At 39.9% G+C, this 18077-nt stretch overlaps 1 protein-coding gene across 1 annotated transcript in view; it reads left to right on the forward strand.

The window, feature by feature from the left end:
- The window catches only part of PRRG1 (proline rich and Gla domain 1), a 151211-nt gene that overhangs the window by 32526 nt on the left and 100608 nt on the right, over positions 1–18077 (forward strand). The window contains exon 2 of the mRNA XM_023541297.2: positions 11304–11354. Within this exon, the coding sequence (XP_023397065.1) occupies positions 11345–11354 (10 nt within the window). The 5' untranslated portion in view covers positions 11304–11344. The remainder of the gene's footprint in view (positions 1–11303; positions 11355–18077) is intronic.

The following is an 18077-nucleotide window of genomic DNA, read 5'->3' on the forward strand; positions in this document are numbered from 1 at the left end:
AAAAATGGGATGCCACAATATCTTTTATGACCTAACTTTAGAATTGACATACTGTCATTTCTGTTGTATTCTATTGGTCGTGCAGATACTCCCTGATACAGTGTGGGAAGGGACTACACAAGGGTGTTGATATCTTTGGGGGCCATCTGGTTACCACACTTGCTCATTGTAGAAATATTTCAACAGAATTAGGGATTGAGAGCTCTTTATATTACTGTGGGCTAAAAAAATCACAACTAACATTTTCCATAGATAGTATGTTTTTCTGTGTTTATCCGTATTTGGAGTCCCTGAGTGGCACAGTTAAGTACTTGACTACTAGCTGAAATGAAAGGTTGATGGTTTGAATCCGCCCAGAGGTGCCTTGGAAGAAAGGCCTGGTGATCTACTTCTGAAAGGTCACAGCCATTGAAATCCCTGTGGAGCACAGTTCTACTCTGACACACATGGGGTCACCAAGAGTTGGAATCGATTCGATGGCAACTGGTTTTTGTTCTTATACATATTTAGCAAGTTACATCATGCATACTGTTTATTTTTCTCCTCCACTCAATACATTGTGGATATATTTTCACTATGTATACACCCATGAAAATTTAAATCACAATCAAGATAATGAGAAGGGTATCACCTCCATAAGATTCCTCCTGTCCCTTTGTAATCTCTCCTCTCATCCTTTTTAATGGCCAAAAGGCTTTATTTATGTCTTTCAAATATCTTTAAAATCCATATTTACATCTGTTCACAGAAAGCTCAAGCTCATTTTTTGTTTAAATTGTATAGATTTCACTCCATTTGAAGAAAGAAATTTCCCCCGTCTTCTCATCAATAATATGCTATCCTGTAATACCATCCTTGAGCCAGAGTCCCTGGTTTTGAATCTCAGCTCTGCCACTTAGCAACTGTGACCTTGGGCAAATTACTTAACCACTGTACATCAGATTCCTTATCTATAAAATGAAGATAATGATAGTACTATGCTTAACTCATAAGATTGTAAAGATTAATGGATTTAATATACATAATGTTCTGATGACAAAGCACTGTGCTGTTGTTTGCTGCTATTATTCTCTTGGGTTGTTAAGACTTTTCTCGGTTTCTCCTGATATTAAAGTTATGGGTTGCTGGTGCCTTATATTCAAATATTCTACCAGCACTTACCTTTTCCTTTCATACCCCTACTTCTGGATTACCTGGTACCAAGCTCCTTGCAAGACTGTTGTAGTATTGGGAAGTTGGGCCTTAGGGACATTTCGTACACTGAGAGATACGTGAAATAGGATGCTTCAGAGAATCTCAAGACCGTATAAACCAAGACTTCAAAATGCCGATTGCATTTCTGCATTAAAAGTTGTTAGTGATCACTTTGGTAATAGTGACTACACATGTACTATAGCTATTCCTTGAGCACATACTAAGTGTATATCCTGTGTGAAAGCCAAAGAAGATATTTTCTGTCCTCAGGAAGCTTACTACTATCTACTTAAAGAAATATGAGAGATTGTAGAGGTGACAAATGAAAAGACTGGGATCAGGTATTAGAGATACAGCAAAGGAAGAGTCAGGGGGACTTATTGATTGGTTATGTTAGATTAAGCCAAGGCACTGCTACTGTTTTAAACTTTTGTCGCGGGAATGTGTTTTATTACTGTCCTGGCTGAAGAGAATCTCAAACTGGTTCTGTTCAGCTGCCTGCCACCGCCATTCTCACCCTGCTAATTCCAAGTAGGAGACGTTCCATAACCACGACTACCATCATCACCCCCACGAAGTGTCTGGAGTTCTGCTCTTCTTTGGGGCTTATGGTCCTGGGAAATTGCAAGGAGGGCTGTCTACATGGGGCACATGGACAGGAACTGACTAAAGCCTGAAGAATGGATAGGCATCCTTCCAGCAGGGGATGGCTGCTGTCCAGGGGACGCCCTCACCATTCATCACTAGGAAGGATTCTGTCCATATGCTTGCTCTTGTGAAGGTCAAGTGATGCTGAACCCATCCCCAAGGGGCTCTTGGGCATTCGAACAACACCCCTTACTAAGATAGGCGTATTGTTTTAAATCTGTTTGGGTCCCTTCAGGTCTGGCCCTTCTATCCTGGCCCTACTAACTTCTTTCCTCTCTTTAGGTCAGGAAAGCTTTCCAATCTAAACATAGATAAGGACTGAGTGGAATTGGAGGGGGGAACTCCTCTCTCACCAATTTTTTTTTAATCATTTTGTCTCTGCCAGAAGATCTCTCCTTTCCCATAAGGACCTTGGAAGCCAAAGTTAGGGAGACTTACTTTTTTTTTTCTCTTTTTCTGACCCAAGCTTGTCTTTTATTTGAGCCAATGAGCACAGAATGGCTTAGCTACGTGGTTGGGGGGGGTGGGGGTGACAGGTAAGGAGTAAAGAAAGGAAAAAAAGAGAACTGGGAGAAACAAAACTTTAGCTAATATGTAACGTTATCCTGTAACACTTGGGTTGAATGAGATAATGAAGGTACCATTAGAAGGGAAAGAGAATTTACATGTGTATGGAGAAAATACATGGTTTTAGATCCATGGTGTGTCAGGTGGTGGCAAGATATTCAGATGTAGGTTTCTCTGAGCCGTCTGGAATTGTGGAATTCAGGGGAAAGGTCAAGACTGGATATATAGGTTTGGGTTTTATTGGGGATGGAAGTGAGAATTGAAACGTCGCTGTGGATGAAATTACTCCTGATAAGGGGTACAGTTGACTCCATCAGGTGATTTGTAGGGTGTATGGATTACTTGATATAGTTTGTGATGACTTCTTTTTTATTCACTGAGGTGCTTCTATAGTTTTAGCATGATTTAGTTGTACCATTATCTTTAATATTTCATTATGTGTTTGAAATATAAGTCCCACCATCATGTAAAATTAATATCTCTAACTTGGAAGTTATTAGGGAATTTTATAACTTGTTACTGAAGATACTGGATCTTTGTGTTTTGATAATTTTTTTAATAATTTATTTTATTTTTGTTGTTGAGCATATACACAGCAGAACATACACCAATCTAACAATTTCTACATGTACAATTCAGTGACAGTGATTAGGTTCTTCCAGTTGTGCAGCCCTTCTCACCCTCCTTTTCTGAGTTGTTCCTCCTCCATTAACATAAACTCCCTGCCCCCTAAGAGTTTCAATAATACCCATGCTGGGCTTTCTTGTATTTCTTTTAACTTGTTGATTTATGAGAATCAGATGCCAAACCCGAAAAAAGAAAAAACCAAACCCGTTCCCATCCAGTGGATTTCGACTCTTAGCGACCCTATAGAACAGAGTAGAACTGCTGCTGCATAGTTTCCAGTGGGCGCCTGGTGGATTTGAACTGTTAACCTTTTGGTTAGCAGCCATAGCACTTAACCACTACGCCACTGGGGTTTCCCTCACAGACACCAAGGGGTGGCAAATAATGACCTGTTGCTAAGAGCTAAGAATGGCTTTTACATTTTTAAAAGGTTGAAAAATCTTTAAAAAAATATTATGTGACGCATGAAAATTATGTGAAATTCCAATTTCAGTTTCCATAAATATTTATTGGAATACAGCCACACACATTCACTTATGTATTGTCTGTGGCTGTTTTTGTGCTACAATGGAAGATTTGGGTAGTTGTGACAAAAATTATATGGCCTGCAAAGCTTAAAATATTTCCTCTCTGCTGGAAGGACCGGACCCCGGTGGTCATGGCCCTCAGACCTCCTATTGGCCCAGGACAGGAACCATTCCTGAAGACAACTCTTCAGACATGAATTGGACTAGGCAATGGGTTGGAGAGGGATGCTGGTGAGGAGTGAGCTTCTTGGATCAGGTGGACACTTGAGGCTATGTTGACATCTCCTGCCTGGAGGGGAGTAGAAGCTGGCGAAAAGGACACAAAAAGAGAGAGTGGAGGGAGAGAGCAGGCTGTCTCATTAGGGGGAAAGTAATTGGGAGTGTGTAGCAAGGTGTATATGGGCTTTTGTGTGAGAGACTGACTTGATTTGTAAACTTTCACTTAAAGCAAAATAAAAATTATTAAAAAAAAAATTTCCCCTCTGGCCCTTTAAGGAAAAATTTTGCTGACGCCTGATATACACCGGTAGCTGTTTCACTGGTAAATGAGGAAAAAGATAAGTATTATAAAATCAGAAGTGCTTGTCTTACACAGAAATTCATTATCATTTAACTAATTCCTGTCTCCCTTTTCTGCCTTATTATTTTTTTTTTCTCCTTGGTGCATACCAGTATTTATTTTATTTATTTGGTTAATTATTTATCCCCCCTTAATTGCAAGTTTCATGAGGGCAGGGGTTTTTGTCTCTTCTGTTTACTACTGTATCCCCAGTACCTAGGCATGTAGTAGACATACAGTGTGTATTTGAGTAGACACACAGTATATATTTATTCAATTAAAAATATGTCTGTGCTGAATGTTATATATTATTCTACCCAAATCAGAGGATAATTAGAGAACAGACTGAAATGACTTGATCTGTCCTCATTTGCGTATCTTGCCTAGCTTTGCTCTCCAGCTTCTAACAGCTAAGCACCCTTGGAACCCCTGGAATTTGGCAATATGAGGTACCACTTTTGGTGCTGCCTAGTGTATAGCACTGGGAGGAATAATGTGTGTGTGAGAGAGAGAGGGAGAGGAAAGGGCAGATGGATTCAGACCTTTATGATCTTTATTGTATTATAAGGGGCCTGGAGGAGTGAAGGGCGTATAACCAAACCAACCCGTTGCCATCAAGTTGATTCTGACTCACAGCTGAACACTAAACCACTGTGCCACCAGGGCTCCAAATGGCACATCAAAAAAAAAAACAAAAAACCAAACCCTTTGCTGTTGAGTCGATTCCAACTCATAACGACCCTATAGGACAGAGTAGAATTGCCCCGTAGGGTTTGCAAGGAGCGCCTCATGGATTCGAACTGCCAACCTTTTGGTTAGCAGCCATAGCTCTTAGCCACTGCACCACCAGGATTAGTACTTAAAGCTTAGGGTAACTGTAGAATTAAGCAAACTCTTAGTGAATAGATCGTTTTATGAATGCAGGTATATCATTTAGTGGTTTCCCACTGCTTTTAGAATAAAATCCAAACTCTTTACCAGCCAGTAAAGCCCTGTCTCCAACCCTCTCTTGTTGTGCTGAAGCCATCCTGAACTTCTTCACAAACCTCTACTACTTAAAGTTCCTTTATTTACTTTTTAAAAAATTATGACTGCCCCATAGACTAAGCATTTTTAGGGCAGGGATCCTATCTGTCTTACCATTAAATCCCCAGTACTCAAAAAAATTACTGAAATGTAGTAAGCAGTAAGTACATATCTGTTGAATGACTAAATATATGAATGAAAGAGCACAGAACTTGGTATAGAAGCCCTGAGTTAAAAGCCTGGAATGTGTTCTGAAGATTGATCTGGATGCCAGATATATAGGCACGTCTATGAAAAGCCATTGAGCTGTACAGCTATTATATGAGCACTTTTTTTCTTATGTGAGTACTTTTGATGTAAATAAGTTGATAAAGTTAAAAACAATGCTATGATACTACTACTTACTAGCTATGTGGACATGAGAAGATCAGTTTCTCTGAAATTTAATTAAACCATTTATCAATAAGTATTATAGTACCTACCTTATAGGGTTGTCGTGAGCACTGATAAAATGATGTATGTGAAACTGCCTTAAAAAAATTTTTTTTTTTGCCTTAGTAGATATACAAAAAATACCGTTTGAATCTTTATTATTTGGAGGATGTGGAATCAGGGGAGATGCTAAGATGAAATACTCACAGGTTGAGTAAAATAAACCTATCTCTTACAGAAGATAGGTTTATTAAACAGCTGAAGAGAGCTGTGACTTTAAGAGAGAGGGTGAGGAGGGAATGGACTCCAGGGAACACCTTATCTCTAGACAATGCTCTATTTCCCTTAAAAATCAGAAGTGCTCTAGGGCTTGAGAAAGAGCAGGAAGCCAGGACTGACACAGTCTTTAGTAGGGTACCAAAAAACCCAAACCTGTTGCCATTGAGCCAATTCGGACTCATAGTGACCCTATAGGACAGAGTAGAACTGTCCCATAGGGTTTCCAAGGAACGGCTGGTGGATTTGAACTGCTGACTTCTTGGTTAGCAGCCGATCTCTTAACCACTGTGCCACCAGGGCTCCTTAGTAGGGTAGCCAGAGGTTAATGTGATGATACGTTTGAGTGCAGTGGTGGATAGTAAAGTAATTGGCCTACCTAACCAGCCATGAGAGAACCATGTGGCTGAAAGCAAAGCCAACATAGAAGTGCTTCTCTACAAGTTAAAATGTAGCATGCAGTTTTGGTAACTAATAAACAGCTAGATATAATTGAATCTCAGAGGATTACTAGAAGAATAACTACCAGGATTAGGAGTTTTCAGGCTATGAATGTCTTAAGAAGGCTAGGATAAGTTAGGGGAACACATGTAGGGCACATCAAAAATGGCAAAGGAAGCTCTTTGAGAATTGGGGGTACACATTCCAAACTTAAATAGTAAATGTGACTAAAGCTAAAACTTTAAAATCAAAGTTTCATCTTGAAAATTTAGCTCATAAAATATATATTACACAGGTAGTCCTCGACTTACGAAGAACTGTACCTAGAACTGTCTGTTTTATTTTTGGTACATCTTATCATTAGTATATGTACTTACATACTATATTTCAGTGTGTAATTTGCTGATATTCTCAGATGTTCACTCACACATGTTCAATGTTATTATTTACTGTTCAAAACACTGCCTTATAGCAGGCTGTGAAAACTTTAAAAAAATAGAAAAAAGAAGTATTTGACTTAACAACCAACTTACAACCAAGTTTTTGGAATGGAGTCTCATTGTAAGTCGGGGACTACCTGTACTACCCTCTCTCTTAAAATAAATAGTAATAGTTATACTTAATGTATTGAAGAGATTGACCAACTAGAAGATAAACCCCCAGAACCTGACTGAACCAAGATATTATTTTGGGAGAAAAAGTTTTTATTATCCTTATAGGTCCTGATTTCTGTGTATTTACTGTTACCAAAAACTGTTCTAATTGTTCTCAGTTAATCCTCCGCAAAAGCCTGTGAAATTAAGGATACCACTAATAACCCCATTATGGATGAGGAAACCAAGGCTTAAAGAGGTTAAATAACTTGCCGAAAGTCAGATAGCTAGTAATTGGCAAGGCAGCCTCACAGCCAGGTATAACCAAAAAAAAAAAAAAAAACAAATCCAGTGCTGTTGAGTCAATTCCAACTCATAGCGACCCTATATGCATGGTGGCAAAGCCCATGGTCTGACCTGCTGGTGAAACTCTTCACTTGGATGTGTATAATCTGCCATTATAGAAGAGGCCGCTGTACCAGAATCTGCTCAGTGCTGCCTCACAGAAAATTAATCCTGAGAACTGTAGACTGATGAATCTTACTTGAATATATTGGGAGACTATATCATCTATACCATTCTGTCACTAAGATTGGAAGCTGCAAAAGCAGGGGAATTTTCTCTCTTGTTTGCCACTTTTCCTCCAAAGCAGGGTTTCTCCAATTTGACACTAGCAAGATTTTGGATCAGATACACTTTTGTTGTAGGGGGCCAGCCTGTGCATAGTAGGATATTTAGCAGCATCCCTGGCCTCTACGCACTAGATGGTAGTAGCACTCCTTCCCAGTTGTGAAAACCAAAGAGGTCTGCAGACATTGCCAAATGTCATCTGAGGAGGGGGGCCAAAAATCACCCCCAGTTGAGAACCCCTTTCCTAAAACATAGAACAGTGCCTGGCAAGTAGAATACAGTCACCAAATATTTCTGGACTGAATAAAGAAAGGAATGAACAGTGTTTCACAAAGTGTACTGCTTGTGATATACAAAATAAGTAGGTGAAAAAATATGTATGTAACACATTGGGCCCATGCTGTCACATACTATTTTATAGGACAAGGCTAAAGGGTATACTTAAGTAATAAAGTGACTTAATTGAAAGAAACATTAAGTAAATAAGTGTTGACAGTAAATGGATTTATTAAAAGTCATAAAATTGATTAATGTGGTAAGTGAATGACTGGAGTTTGAAGCACTGATCTGTACTAATGGACGTAGGCAAACATGATGTGTCCTGAACACGCTTGGTAAGAGAGCTTCTTGTAAGTCTGATTTGTGTAGGGCTGCTGAAACTCTCAGTAGGAATGAGCTAGTGCTGTGCACAAACTAGACACAAGTATAGAAGATAGATTGCTTGCCATCTGAGAATTGGGCATTCTGGTGGATACTATAAGGTATGTCCACCTGCATAAGGTAGCACCTAAGCTCCATATTATATGGGAGTTCAAAGTAGTTTCTGCTCTGGTAATGAAGGAAGGCTTCACTACTGATATCGAAGGATGAACGGAGTTTGTTAGTAGGTGTAAATAATGTGTGTGTGTGTTGGGGGGAGGCATAGAGTTGGAAGAGTTCAAAGCATGTTTAAGGGATGAGTAGAGGCCACTCTGGCTGGAGTGTGGTGTAACTATTAACGAAGGTGATTTTAGAGTGTTTAAGGCCACACTGGGTAAACCCATGGAACATTGGTTTTTATTTAGATTTCCTAATGTCTGGCTAAAAGCTGCTTTTTTGATGTTATTTTTAAGTGTGTTTCCATTACCTTAGAAGTAATGTGTAGTTTGGGGTAGGGATCTATACACACACACCAGCTGAGCAGAAGGGCAAGCTAAACTCCAGTGACAGAGGAAGAAGCAGGGAGGCAGCCTGGGACTGGGGGAGTGCTTCTGGGGTTCGAGATGATATGGACAGTAGGCCTTGAGCTCCATGTCTTTGTTAGGAAATTGTCTTCTTTAAAACAAAATTCTGATCTTTGGAGATTTACTTCTAGAAAACTAGGTGAGGTGCCTGACAGGTAGTATTGATTTTTGCGTCCTTGGTTTCATCTTCCCCTGGAAGATAGCTGCCTCTGTTGCCTCTTATGTCCACCATGCTGACCTCTGGAGAGGCAATTCCCCTTTGAAAATCCTGACAGCCCTTTCCTTTGTGGTTCTCCCTAATACGACTGAGATAAACTTGACTCTTTTCCAAAAGGCTTTATTAAATATTGAAGAATAAACAAGAAATAAAATACAAGAAGTCCTGCCAGATTGACCTAGCATCTCTGATCTCACTGGCTCAGGTCCCTCAGCCATTCTCACCCCTCAGATCTCTTTTCTGCTGCCAAATATATCTTTTTAAAATCCAAGTTTAACCATGTCACTCCCCAGCTTAAAGCTAGCAGCTCCTCATTTGTGCAGGGATTACATTTTAGTGTATTATCTTTCTTATGGTTTTTTGTGCAAGAAAGGTTTTGTAATGCTATTTATGTAACGGTTATTTTATTGATCTCATTTGGAGGAATTACAGTTAAAATTGAGATGATACTTGGCATAGATGAAGGACTTGTCTGTCAGTGTGTATAAGGGTTCCAGCTCTTTCCTAAAGCCCTTCCAGAATAGCTTCATCTAAAGGGTCAGGGGTCACTAGATTCTAATCTCTCTTTCCTATGGCATTGGGTTTCTGATAAAGTATATCCAGGCTGCTTCAAGGGAGAATCCCAGTGTGGGGGACTCCAGCCTTCTACCCTAGTTCAACCTGAAGAGTTCTGCCCTAATCCATTTTAAATATTGGTGTGTTGCATAAGATTTTTTTGAGGGCTGTTTGCTGCTTTAAAAAGGGGGAGGAGGTGATAAGAAATTATTAGATCATTTCTAAAGTTCCTTTCAGCTCCAAAATTCTGAGACTCCAAGGCCCTTGACTTCTTTCTTGATTTGTTTTACGTTAACTTTATTCCATCAATTAATAACTTGTTATAAAATAATAGCATTTCAGAGCTTCAGGGGGCTTTACGTAGGTATCTTGTGCACCATTTCCCAAACTGAGTTCCAAAGAATACAAGTTCTGAGAGATGTTGCTTCCAAAAAGGACTTTGACCAAACAAATCAAGAGACTGCATACTTTTGTCACATTGCTCACTACCATTTTAAAGGCTTTGAAAAGCCTTGTAATAAAGAAAGGTATTTAAACTTAAGGCAGCATTTTCTAAATTTATCTGATCAAAGAACCCTTTTTTGAATAACACTCTCCTTAACATCCCATGGGGCCCTGGTGGCACAATGGTTAAGCAGTTTGGCTGCTAACTCAAAGGTCGGCAGTTGAACTCCACCAGCCGCTCCTTGGAAACCCTGTGGAACAGTTCTACTCTGTCTTACACAGTCACTATGAGTCGGAATTGACAGTACGGCAATGGGTTTGGTTGGTTTGTTTTTGGTAACATCCCATGGAGGGCACTTTGTAGAATACTCATTTAGTTCAGCCCCCTCCATTTGTAAGGAATTTGAAATAGAAAGTAATTTATCCAGGGTCACCCAGCTAGTTACAGGACTCTGTCTGTTATTTATTCCCTGATTGTCTCTCTTTGTTTCATATATGCCTAGCTTCAAGTAGGTTCTAAATTCCGAAACAGGCCAGTGGATGAAGTCTTACACACCTGCCTCTTGGGTGCTTAGCTTAATGTCAGGAAGTTGGCAGATAAACAGTAAATGGTACCTCTATGATTGAACTCTGTAGAAAATGAAGGGCTATGGTATGAATTAGCTTCTGTGTATGTATATGTTTTGTAATCTTTTAAAAATAGAATTGTTTCTCCTAGATGCCTACCACCCCTCCTGCATTGGCAGTGTGTGGTTTTTTTTGTTTGTTTCTCCAAAGTTTCTGGCGTCATTATTTCATGTTCATTGGTCTATACTGTTACTGGGAATAACTCTGTGGACTGCTTAGCCTCAGGGATAATTTGATTAGAGTAGCTGCTGTTTGACACCATGCTCAGGAAAAGGTTACACTATAAAGGGCACTGGATTTGCCACGGAGTGACACTGAGGGGAGGCCAGGGACAGGCAAGCTAATGACATGCTAGTCTGGTTGTTAAAACTGAGCCTTTTGGCATTTTTATCCACCAGTTTTTGTTGATATAACTATCTTCCTAATAGATAAGGCTATGTCCAGTGTGATGGTTTTTATTTGGCAAGGACAGAAACTACTGCCAGTAAAAGGTCAAAGCAAGTTGCTGTAAAGCCCATGTTTCTAGAATGCCATGTTTCTGCCCTCTGAGGTTAGATGTCTGTTTGTGATGGAGAAAACATTTATGTAAGGGGACAAGATTGAAATGTAGTGACATGAAATGCTCATGTTGACCGCATCAGCTTTAATGGAGTTTATCTGATGTAATGACGCAGCCTCTGGAAAGCTGATGGTGTGTATGTGCTGTGTTTTGTACAGGGAATCGTCATCCAAGGACCTGCCAGAGACCACGAGAAATCATGGGAAGGGGTAAGTTTCTCTTTGCTTTTAAGTAATTTAGACGCTCGCCATATTAATCCACTGCAGCCAGGAAAGTACATGTGCAACTCAGGGTGTTTCTGTGAATGCTTAAAATTGTATTTCTTGTTAGCGTCAGAAAGTTTTTGTCAGAAGCAGGGCTGTGCAGAGAAAGACTAACAGACTACATAATGCTTTCTGCCAAGGGTATTTTATTTTCTTCTGCTCTTCTCTGGACATCTCCCATTATAGGTAGAGAGAGCTCAGCTTTTTGCTAGACAGACCTGCTCTAATCCCAGCTTCTTATATAATAACGCTTAGCAAAGTTACCCTTTGCTTCTGATGGCTTCCAAGCTTTGTTGATAGCAAGGTTTAAAAAAAATTGACTTTATGTCATGGATTGAATTGTGTCCCCCAAAATAAGTGTCAACTTGTTAGGTCATGCTTTCCGGTATTGTATGATTGTCTGCCATTTTGTCATCTGATATGATTTCCCTGTGTGTTGTAAATCCTATCACTATGATGTTAATAAGATGGATTAACGGCCGTTATACTGATGAGACTTACAAGACTAGATAGTGTCTTAAGCCAATCTCTTTTGAGATATAAAAGAGAGAAGTGAGCAGAGAGACAGGGACTTCATACCACCAAGAATGCAGCACCAGGAGCAGAGTGTGTCCTTTGGGCCCAATGTGGACCAGGGGAAGACTGATGACAAGGACCTTCTTCCAAAGCCGACAGAGAGAGCCTTCCCCTGGAACTGATGCCCTGAATTTGGACTTCTAGCCTCTTAAACTGTGAGAGAATAAATTTCTCTTTGTTAAAGCCATCCACTTGTGGTATTTCTGTTGTAGCAGCACTAGATGACTAAGACACTGTACTATTTATAAACATTTATAAGTGGTTTTGGTGCCCTTAAAACTTTGATGCCCAGCATTAAGAACCATTATATGAATTCCTTGTGTTTATTTTTTGTTTACTTACAAGGTTATTTCTCAGTAGACAGTAGACAAATTTTGAGGTCATCTTGTTGTTAATATTAACCCGCCACCACAGTGGGCTTCATAAATAATTCTAATCAACATAGATTATAAAATCGGAGTGCTAAAAAAGACCTTAGAGAGAGACTGGGTGTGATGTAGTATAGTGAGAAGAATACTAGATGTGGATTCAGAAGGTCTGAATTTCAGTTCTAACTCTACCACCTTGATCAAATCCTAGAGTCTTCCTAAACTTGTTTATTCATCTCTGAGGGGGAGATAATACCATCTGCACTTCTAGCCTCAGGGAGTTGTGGTTGGCATAATGTTATAATACATGTGAAAGCGGCTTGAGAATTCTATTGTGTAATGGAAGAGAGCTGTGGTATCTGTCCATTACTGTCCTTATTAAACGAGTATATCTTCATTGTTTCTTTCTTCTGACACTCAGGTGAAGTTATTTGATCAGATGCTACTGTAGGCAGCAGGGCTGGGACTAGGGTGTGCTGACGCTGACAGTGCCTCCTTAAATTATGCACCCTAGGAGCCTTGCTTGCCTCACCCTAATCTGGGCCCTGGTAGGCAGCCCCAAAGTTTATGGATTAATCATGGAAAATATCTTCCTGAACCTTGTTAAAAGTCAGTCTTTGTCCCTGTTTTCACTCTTAGAGATTGATTTGCCCCAGGGATTCTGATTCTTTCCCAACCATCACTTCCTCCAGGGTTATCAAACAGTGGCTTAAACTTAGCAGTACTACTCAAACTTTTGAGCTCAGGCTGCTAACCAAAAGTCGGCCGTTCGAATCCACCAGGTGCTTCTTGGAAACCTTACGGGGCAGCTCTAATCTATCCTGTAGGGTCGTTATGAGTTGGAAGGGGCTTGACGGCACCTAACGACAGTACTTAAAAGTGTGGTCCGCAGAGTAATTTATTTTTATTGTATTTTAGAAAAAATACCACTCCTTGATGGTTTAGAAATTTAACAAAATAAAATTAATAAAACAAAACAACAACAAGAACAACAGAAATACTGGTCACAGTTCTGGAACTAATCCATGGCCCTCAAGGTAGCTAGCTATCAGTGGAAGCTTCAAGAGTAGCTCATTATGACTTGGCTCATACTCAGTTCCAAAAGCTTCAGGTGGATTTGGAGAATGTCCTGGTTTTTGCCTTTCACTGTGGCCATATGGAGAAGAGAGCTGCTCAGGACAGAGTAACACCTTCCTTCTCATTTCCTCTCTTTCTTTTCAGTCTGCTCATCAGGTCATTAGCAAAGGGGATCATTAGGTGCTTACTTTAGAAGGTACCTCAGCAAGTACTTGTTCAAATGTTCAGGCAATTAATAGAGTTCCTGCTAAAGAACAGGGCATGGTAATGTAAGCTGCTAAGATGGGCATGTTTTCAACCTGGAGATGAGATAAGGGGAACGCTTCAAAGAATGCTGCTTTTACAAAGACAGAAGCTTGTGATAGCACCATCATGACTGTGTTGACCATTTTAAAAAGGCATCCTTAACATCCTGAGTTTCAAAGGGACTCTACTCTCCAAGCCTTGCTCAGTTTGCCTGATTACACTTGTTAATTACTGACAGTAAAAAAAAAAAAAAGATGCTACTGTGTGACTCATTTTTCTCTTCTGGCACTGTACAATGACGTTTTTACTGGATTTGGCAAAGACTCTCACAAGCTAGTTCAATGTCTCATACAAAAGGACAGCAGAGGAAAATATCTCAAAGACATGGCACTAGCCTCATTAAATGAATTCAGGAGCCATGAAAACAAAGAACACAGCTGGAAATCTGTACAGTTCATAGGAAAAATTAAAATTGATTAAAATTTAGGTGAATTTATTTTAATGTTCTTTGATACTGGATGAAGAAATTATTTGTAAATATGTGTTAGGAGAGCCATTTCTGTATTTAAGAAAAAATTATTGTCTTTTAGGTGAAAGTTTACAGTGCAAATTAGTTTCTCATTCAGAAATTTAAACACAACTTGTTTTGTGACATTGGTTGCAATCCCCATGTTGGGTAGGCAGTCTCCCCCTTTCCCTTTCTGTCCTGGGTTCTCCATCTCCATTTGTCCAGTTTTCGTGGCCCTTCCTGCCTTCTCATCTTTGTTTTTGGGCAGGTGTTGCCCATTTGACCTCTTATACCTGATTGAACCAAGAAGCACATTCCTCACATGTGTTATTGTTTTATAGGCCTGTCCAATCTATTTTTTTTCTAATCTTTTGCTGAAAGGTAGACTTTGGGAGTGGCTTCAGTTCTGAGTTAGCAGGGTGTTTGGGGGGCCAAGTCTCGGGGTTCCTCCCGTCTCTGTCAGACTATAAGTCTGGTCTTTTTTTTTTTTTTTTTGGTGAATTTGAATTTTGTTTTACATTTTTCTCCTGCTCTCTCTGGGACCCTCTATTGTGATCCCTGTCAGAGCAGTCTGTGGTGATAGCCAGGCACCAACCAGTTTTTCTAGGCTCAGGCTGGTGGAGGCCGTGGTTCATGTGGTCCATTAGTCCTTTGGATTAATCTTTCCCTTTTGTCATTGGTTTTCTTCATTCTTCTTTGCTCAGTATGGGATGGGAGCAATAGATGTATCTTAGATGACTGCTCATAAGCTTTTAAGACCCCAGATGCTTCTCACAAAGTAGGCTGTAGAACATTTTCTTTGTGAACTATGTTATGCCAATTGAGCTAGATGTCCTCCAAGACCATGGTCACCAGCCCTCAACCCCAGTAACTTGGTCCCTCAAGGTGTTTGAATGTGTCTAGGAAGCTTCTGTGACTTTACCTTAGTCAAGTTGTACTGATTTCCCCTATATTGTGTGTTCTCTTCCCTTCACCAAAAAAAAAAAAATTTACCTCTTATCTACTATCTAGTGATTTCCCCTGTACACCCATCCCCTTACCTCATAATCATCAAAGGTTTTTTTTTTAATAATTTTTATTGTGCTTTAAGTGAAAGTTTACAAATCAAGTCAGTCTGTCACATGTAAGCTTATATACACCTTACTACATACTCCCATTTACTCTCCCCCTAATGAGTCAGCCCGCTCCCTTCTTCCAGTCTCTCCTTTCGTGACCCTTTTTCCAGTTTCTAACCCTCTCTACCCTCCCCTCTCCCCTCCAGGCAGGAGATACCAATATGGTCTCAAGTATCCACCTGATACGAGTAGCTCACTCTTCATCAGCATCTCTCTCCAGCCCATTGTCCAGTCCCTTCCATGTCTGATGAGCAGTCTTCGGGAATGGTTCCTGTCCTGGGCCAACAGAAGGTTTGGGGACCATGACCGCCAGGATTCTTCTAGTCTCAGTCAGACCATTAAGTCTGGTCTTTTTATGAAAATTTGGGATCTGCATCCCACTGTACTCCTGCTCCCTCAGGAGTTCTCTGTTGTGTTCCCCATCGGAGCAGTCATCGGTTGTGGCCGGGCACCATCTAGTTCTTCTGGTCTCAGGATGATGTAAGTCTCTGGTTCATGTGGCCCTTTCTGTCTCGGGCTCATAGTTATCCTGTGACCTTGGTGTTCTTCATTCTCCTTTGATCCAGATGTGTGGAGACCAGTTGATGCATCTTAGATGGCCGCTTGTTAGCATTTAAGACCCCAGACACCACACTTCTAAGTGGGATGCAGAATGTTATCATAATAGAGTTTATTATACCAATTGACTTAGAAGTCCCCTTAAGCCATAGTCCCCAAACCCCTGCCCTTGCTCCGCTGATCTTCGAAGCATTCAGTGTATCCCGGAAACTTCTTTGCTTTTGGTCCAGTCCAGTTGAGCTGACCTTCCGTGTATTGAGTATTGTCCTTCCCTTCACCTAAAGTAGTTCTTATCTACTAACTAATCAGTAAATAACCCTCTCCCACCCTCCCTCCCCCCTCTCGTAACCACAAAAGAATGTGTTCTTCTCAGTTTATACTATTTCTCAAGAACTTATAATAGTGGTCTTATATAGTATTTGTCCTTTTGCATCTGACTAATTTCACTCAGCATAATGCCTTCCAGGTTCCTCCATGTTATGAAATGTTTCACAGATTCTTCACTGTTCTTTATCGATGCGTAGTATTCCATTGTGTGAATATACCATAATTTATTTAACCATTCATCTATTGATGGACACGTTGGTTGCTTCCAGCTTTTTGTGCATATATCTGTTCGTGTAAAGGCTCTTATTTCTCTAGGATATATTCTGAGGAGTGGGATTTCTGGGTTGTATGGTACTTCTATTTCTAACTTTTTAAGAAAACGCCAGATAGATTTCCAAAGTGGTTGTACCATTTTACATTCCCACCAGCAGTGAATAAGAGTTCAAATCTCTCCGCAGCCCCTCCAACATTTATTATTTTGTGTTTTTTGGATTAATGCCAGCCTTGTTGGAGTGAGATGGAATCTCATCATAGTTTTAATTTGCATTTCTCTAATGGCTAATGATCGAGAGCATTTTCTCATGTGTCTGTTAGCCACCTGAATATCTTCTTTAGTGAAGTGCGTGTTCATATCCTTTGCCCACTTCTCGATTGGGTTGTTTGTCTTTTTGTGGTTGAGTTTTAACAGAATCATATAGATTTTAGAAATCAGGCGTCAGAAATGTCATAGCTGAAAAATTTTTCCCAATCTGTAGGTGGTCTTTTTACTCTTTTGGTGAAGTCTTTTTTTTTTAGATGAGCATAGGTGTATGATTTTTAGGAGCTCCCAGTTATCTGGTTTTTCTTCGTCATTTTTAGTAATGTTTTGTATTCTGTTTATGCCTTGTATGAGTGCCCCTAACGTTGTCCCTATTATTTCTTCCATGATCTTTATTGTTTTAGTCTTTATGTTTAGGTCTTTGATCCACTTGGAGTTAGTTTTTGTGCATGATGTAAGGTATGGGTCCTGTTTCATTGTTTTGCAAATGAATATCCAGTTATGCCAGCACCATTTGTTAAAAAGACTATCTTTTCCTCAATTAACTGACACTGGGCCTTTGTCAAATATCAGCTGCTCATATGTGGATGGATTTATATCTGGGTTCTCAATTCTGTTCCATCGGTCTATGTGCCTGTTGTTGTACCAGTACCAGGCTGTTTTGACTACTGTGGCTGTATAATAGGTTCTGAAATCAGGTAGAGTGAGGCCTCCCACTTGCTTCTTCTTTTTCAGTAATGCTTTACTTATCCGAGTCTTCTTTCCCTTCCATATGAAGTTGGTGATTTGTTTCTCCATCACATTAAAAAATGACGTTGGAATTTGGATCGGAAGTGCATTGTAGGTACAGATGGCTTTTGGTAGAATGGACATTTTTACTATGTTAAGTCTTCCTATCCATGAGCAAGGTATGTTTTTCCACGTATGTAGGTCCCTTTTAGTTTCTTGCAGTAGTACTTTGTAGTTTTCTTTGTATAGGTCTTTTACATCTTTGGTAAGATTTATTCCTAAGTATTTTATCTTCTTGGGGGCTACTGTGAATGGTATTGATTTGGTTATTTCCTCTTCGATGTTCTTTTTGTTGATGTAGAGGAATCCAAGTGATGTTTGTATGTTTATCTTGTAACCTGAGACTCTGCCGAACTCTTCTATTAGTTTCAGTAGTTTTGTGGAGGATTCCTTAGGGTTTTCTGTGTATAAGATCATGTAATCCGCGAATACAACTAATTTTACTTCCTCCTTTCCAATCCGGATGCCCTTTATTTCTTTGTCTAGCCTAATTGCTCTGGCTAGGACTTCTAGCACAATGTTGAATAAGAAAAAAAAAACGAATAAGAGCGGTGATAAAGGGCATCC

The sequence above is a fragment of the Loxodonta africana genome, chromosome X (genome assembly GCF_030014295.1).
Source record: "Loxodonta africana isolate mLoxAfr1 chromosome X, mLoxAfr1.hap2, whole genome shotgun sequence".
Lineage (NCBI taxonomy): Eukaryota > Metazoa > Chordata > Mammalia > Proboscidea > Elephantidae > Loxodonta > Loxodonta africana.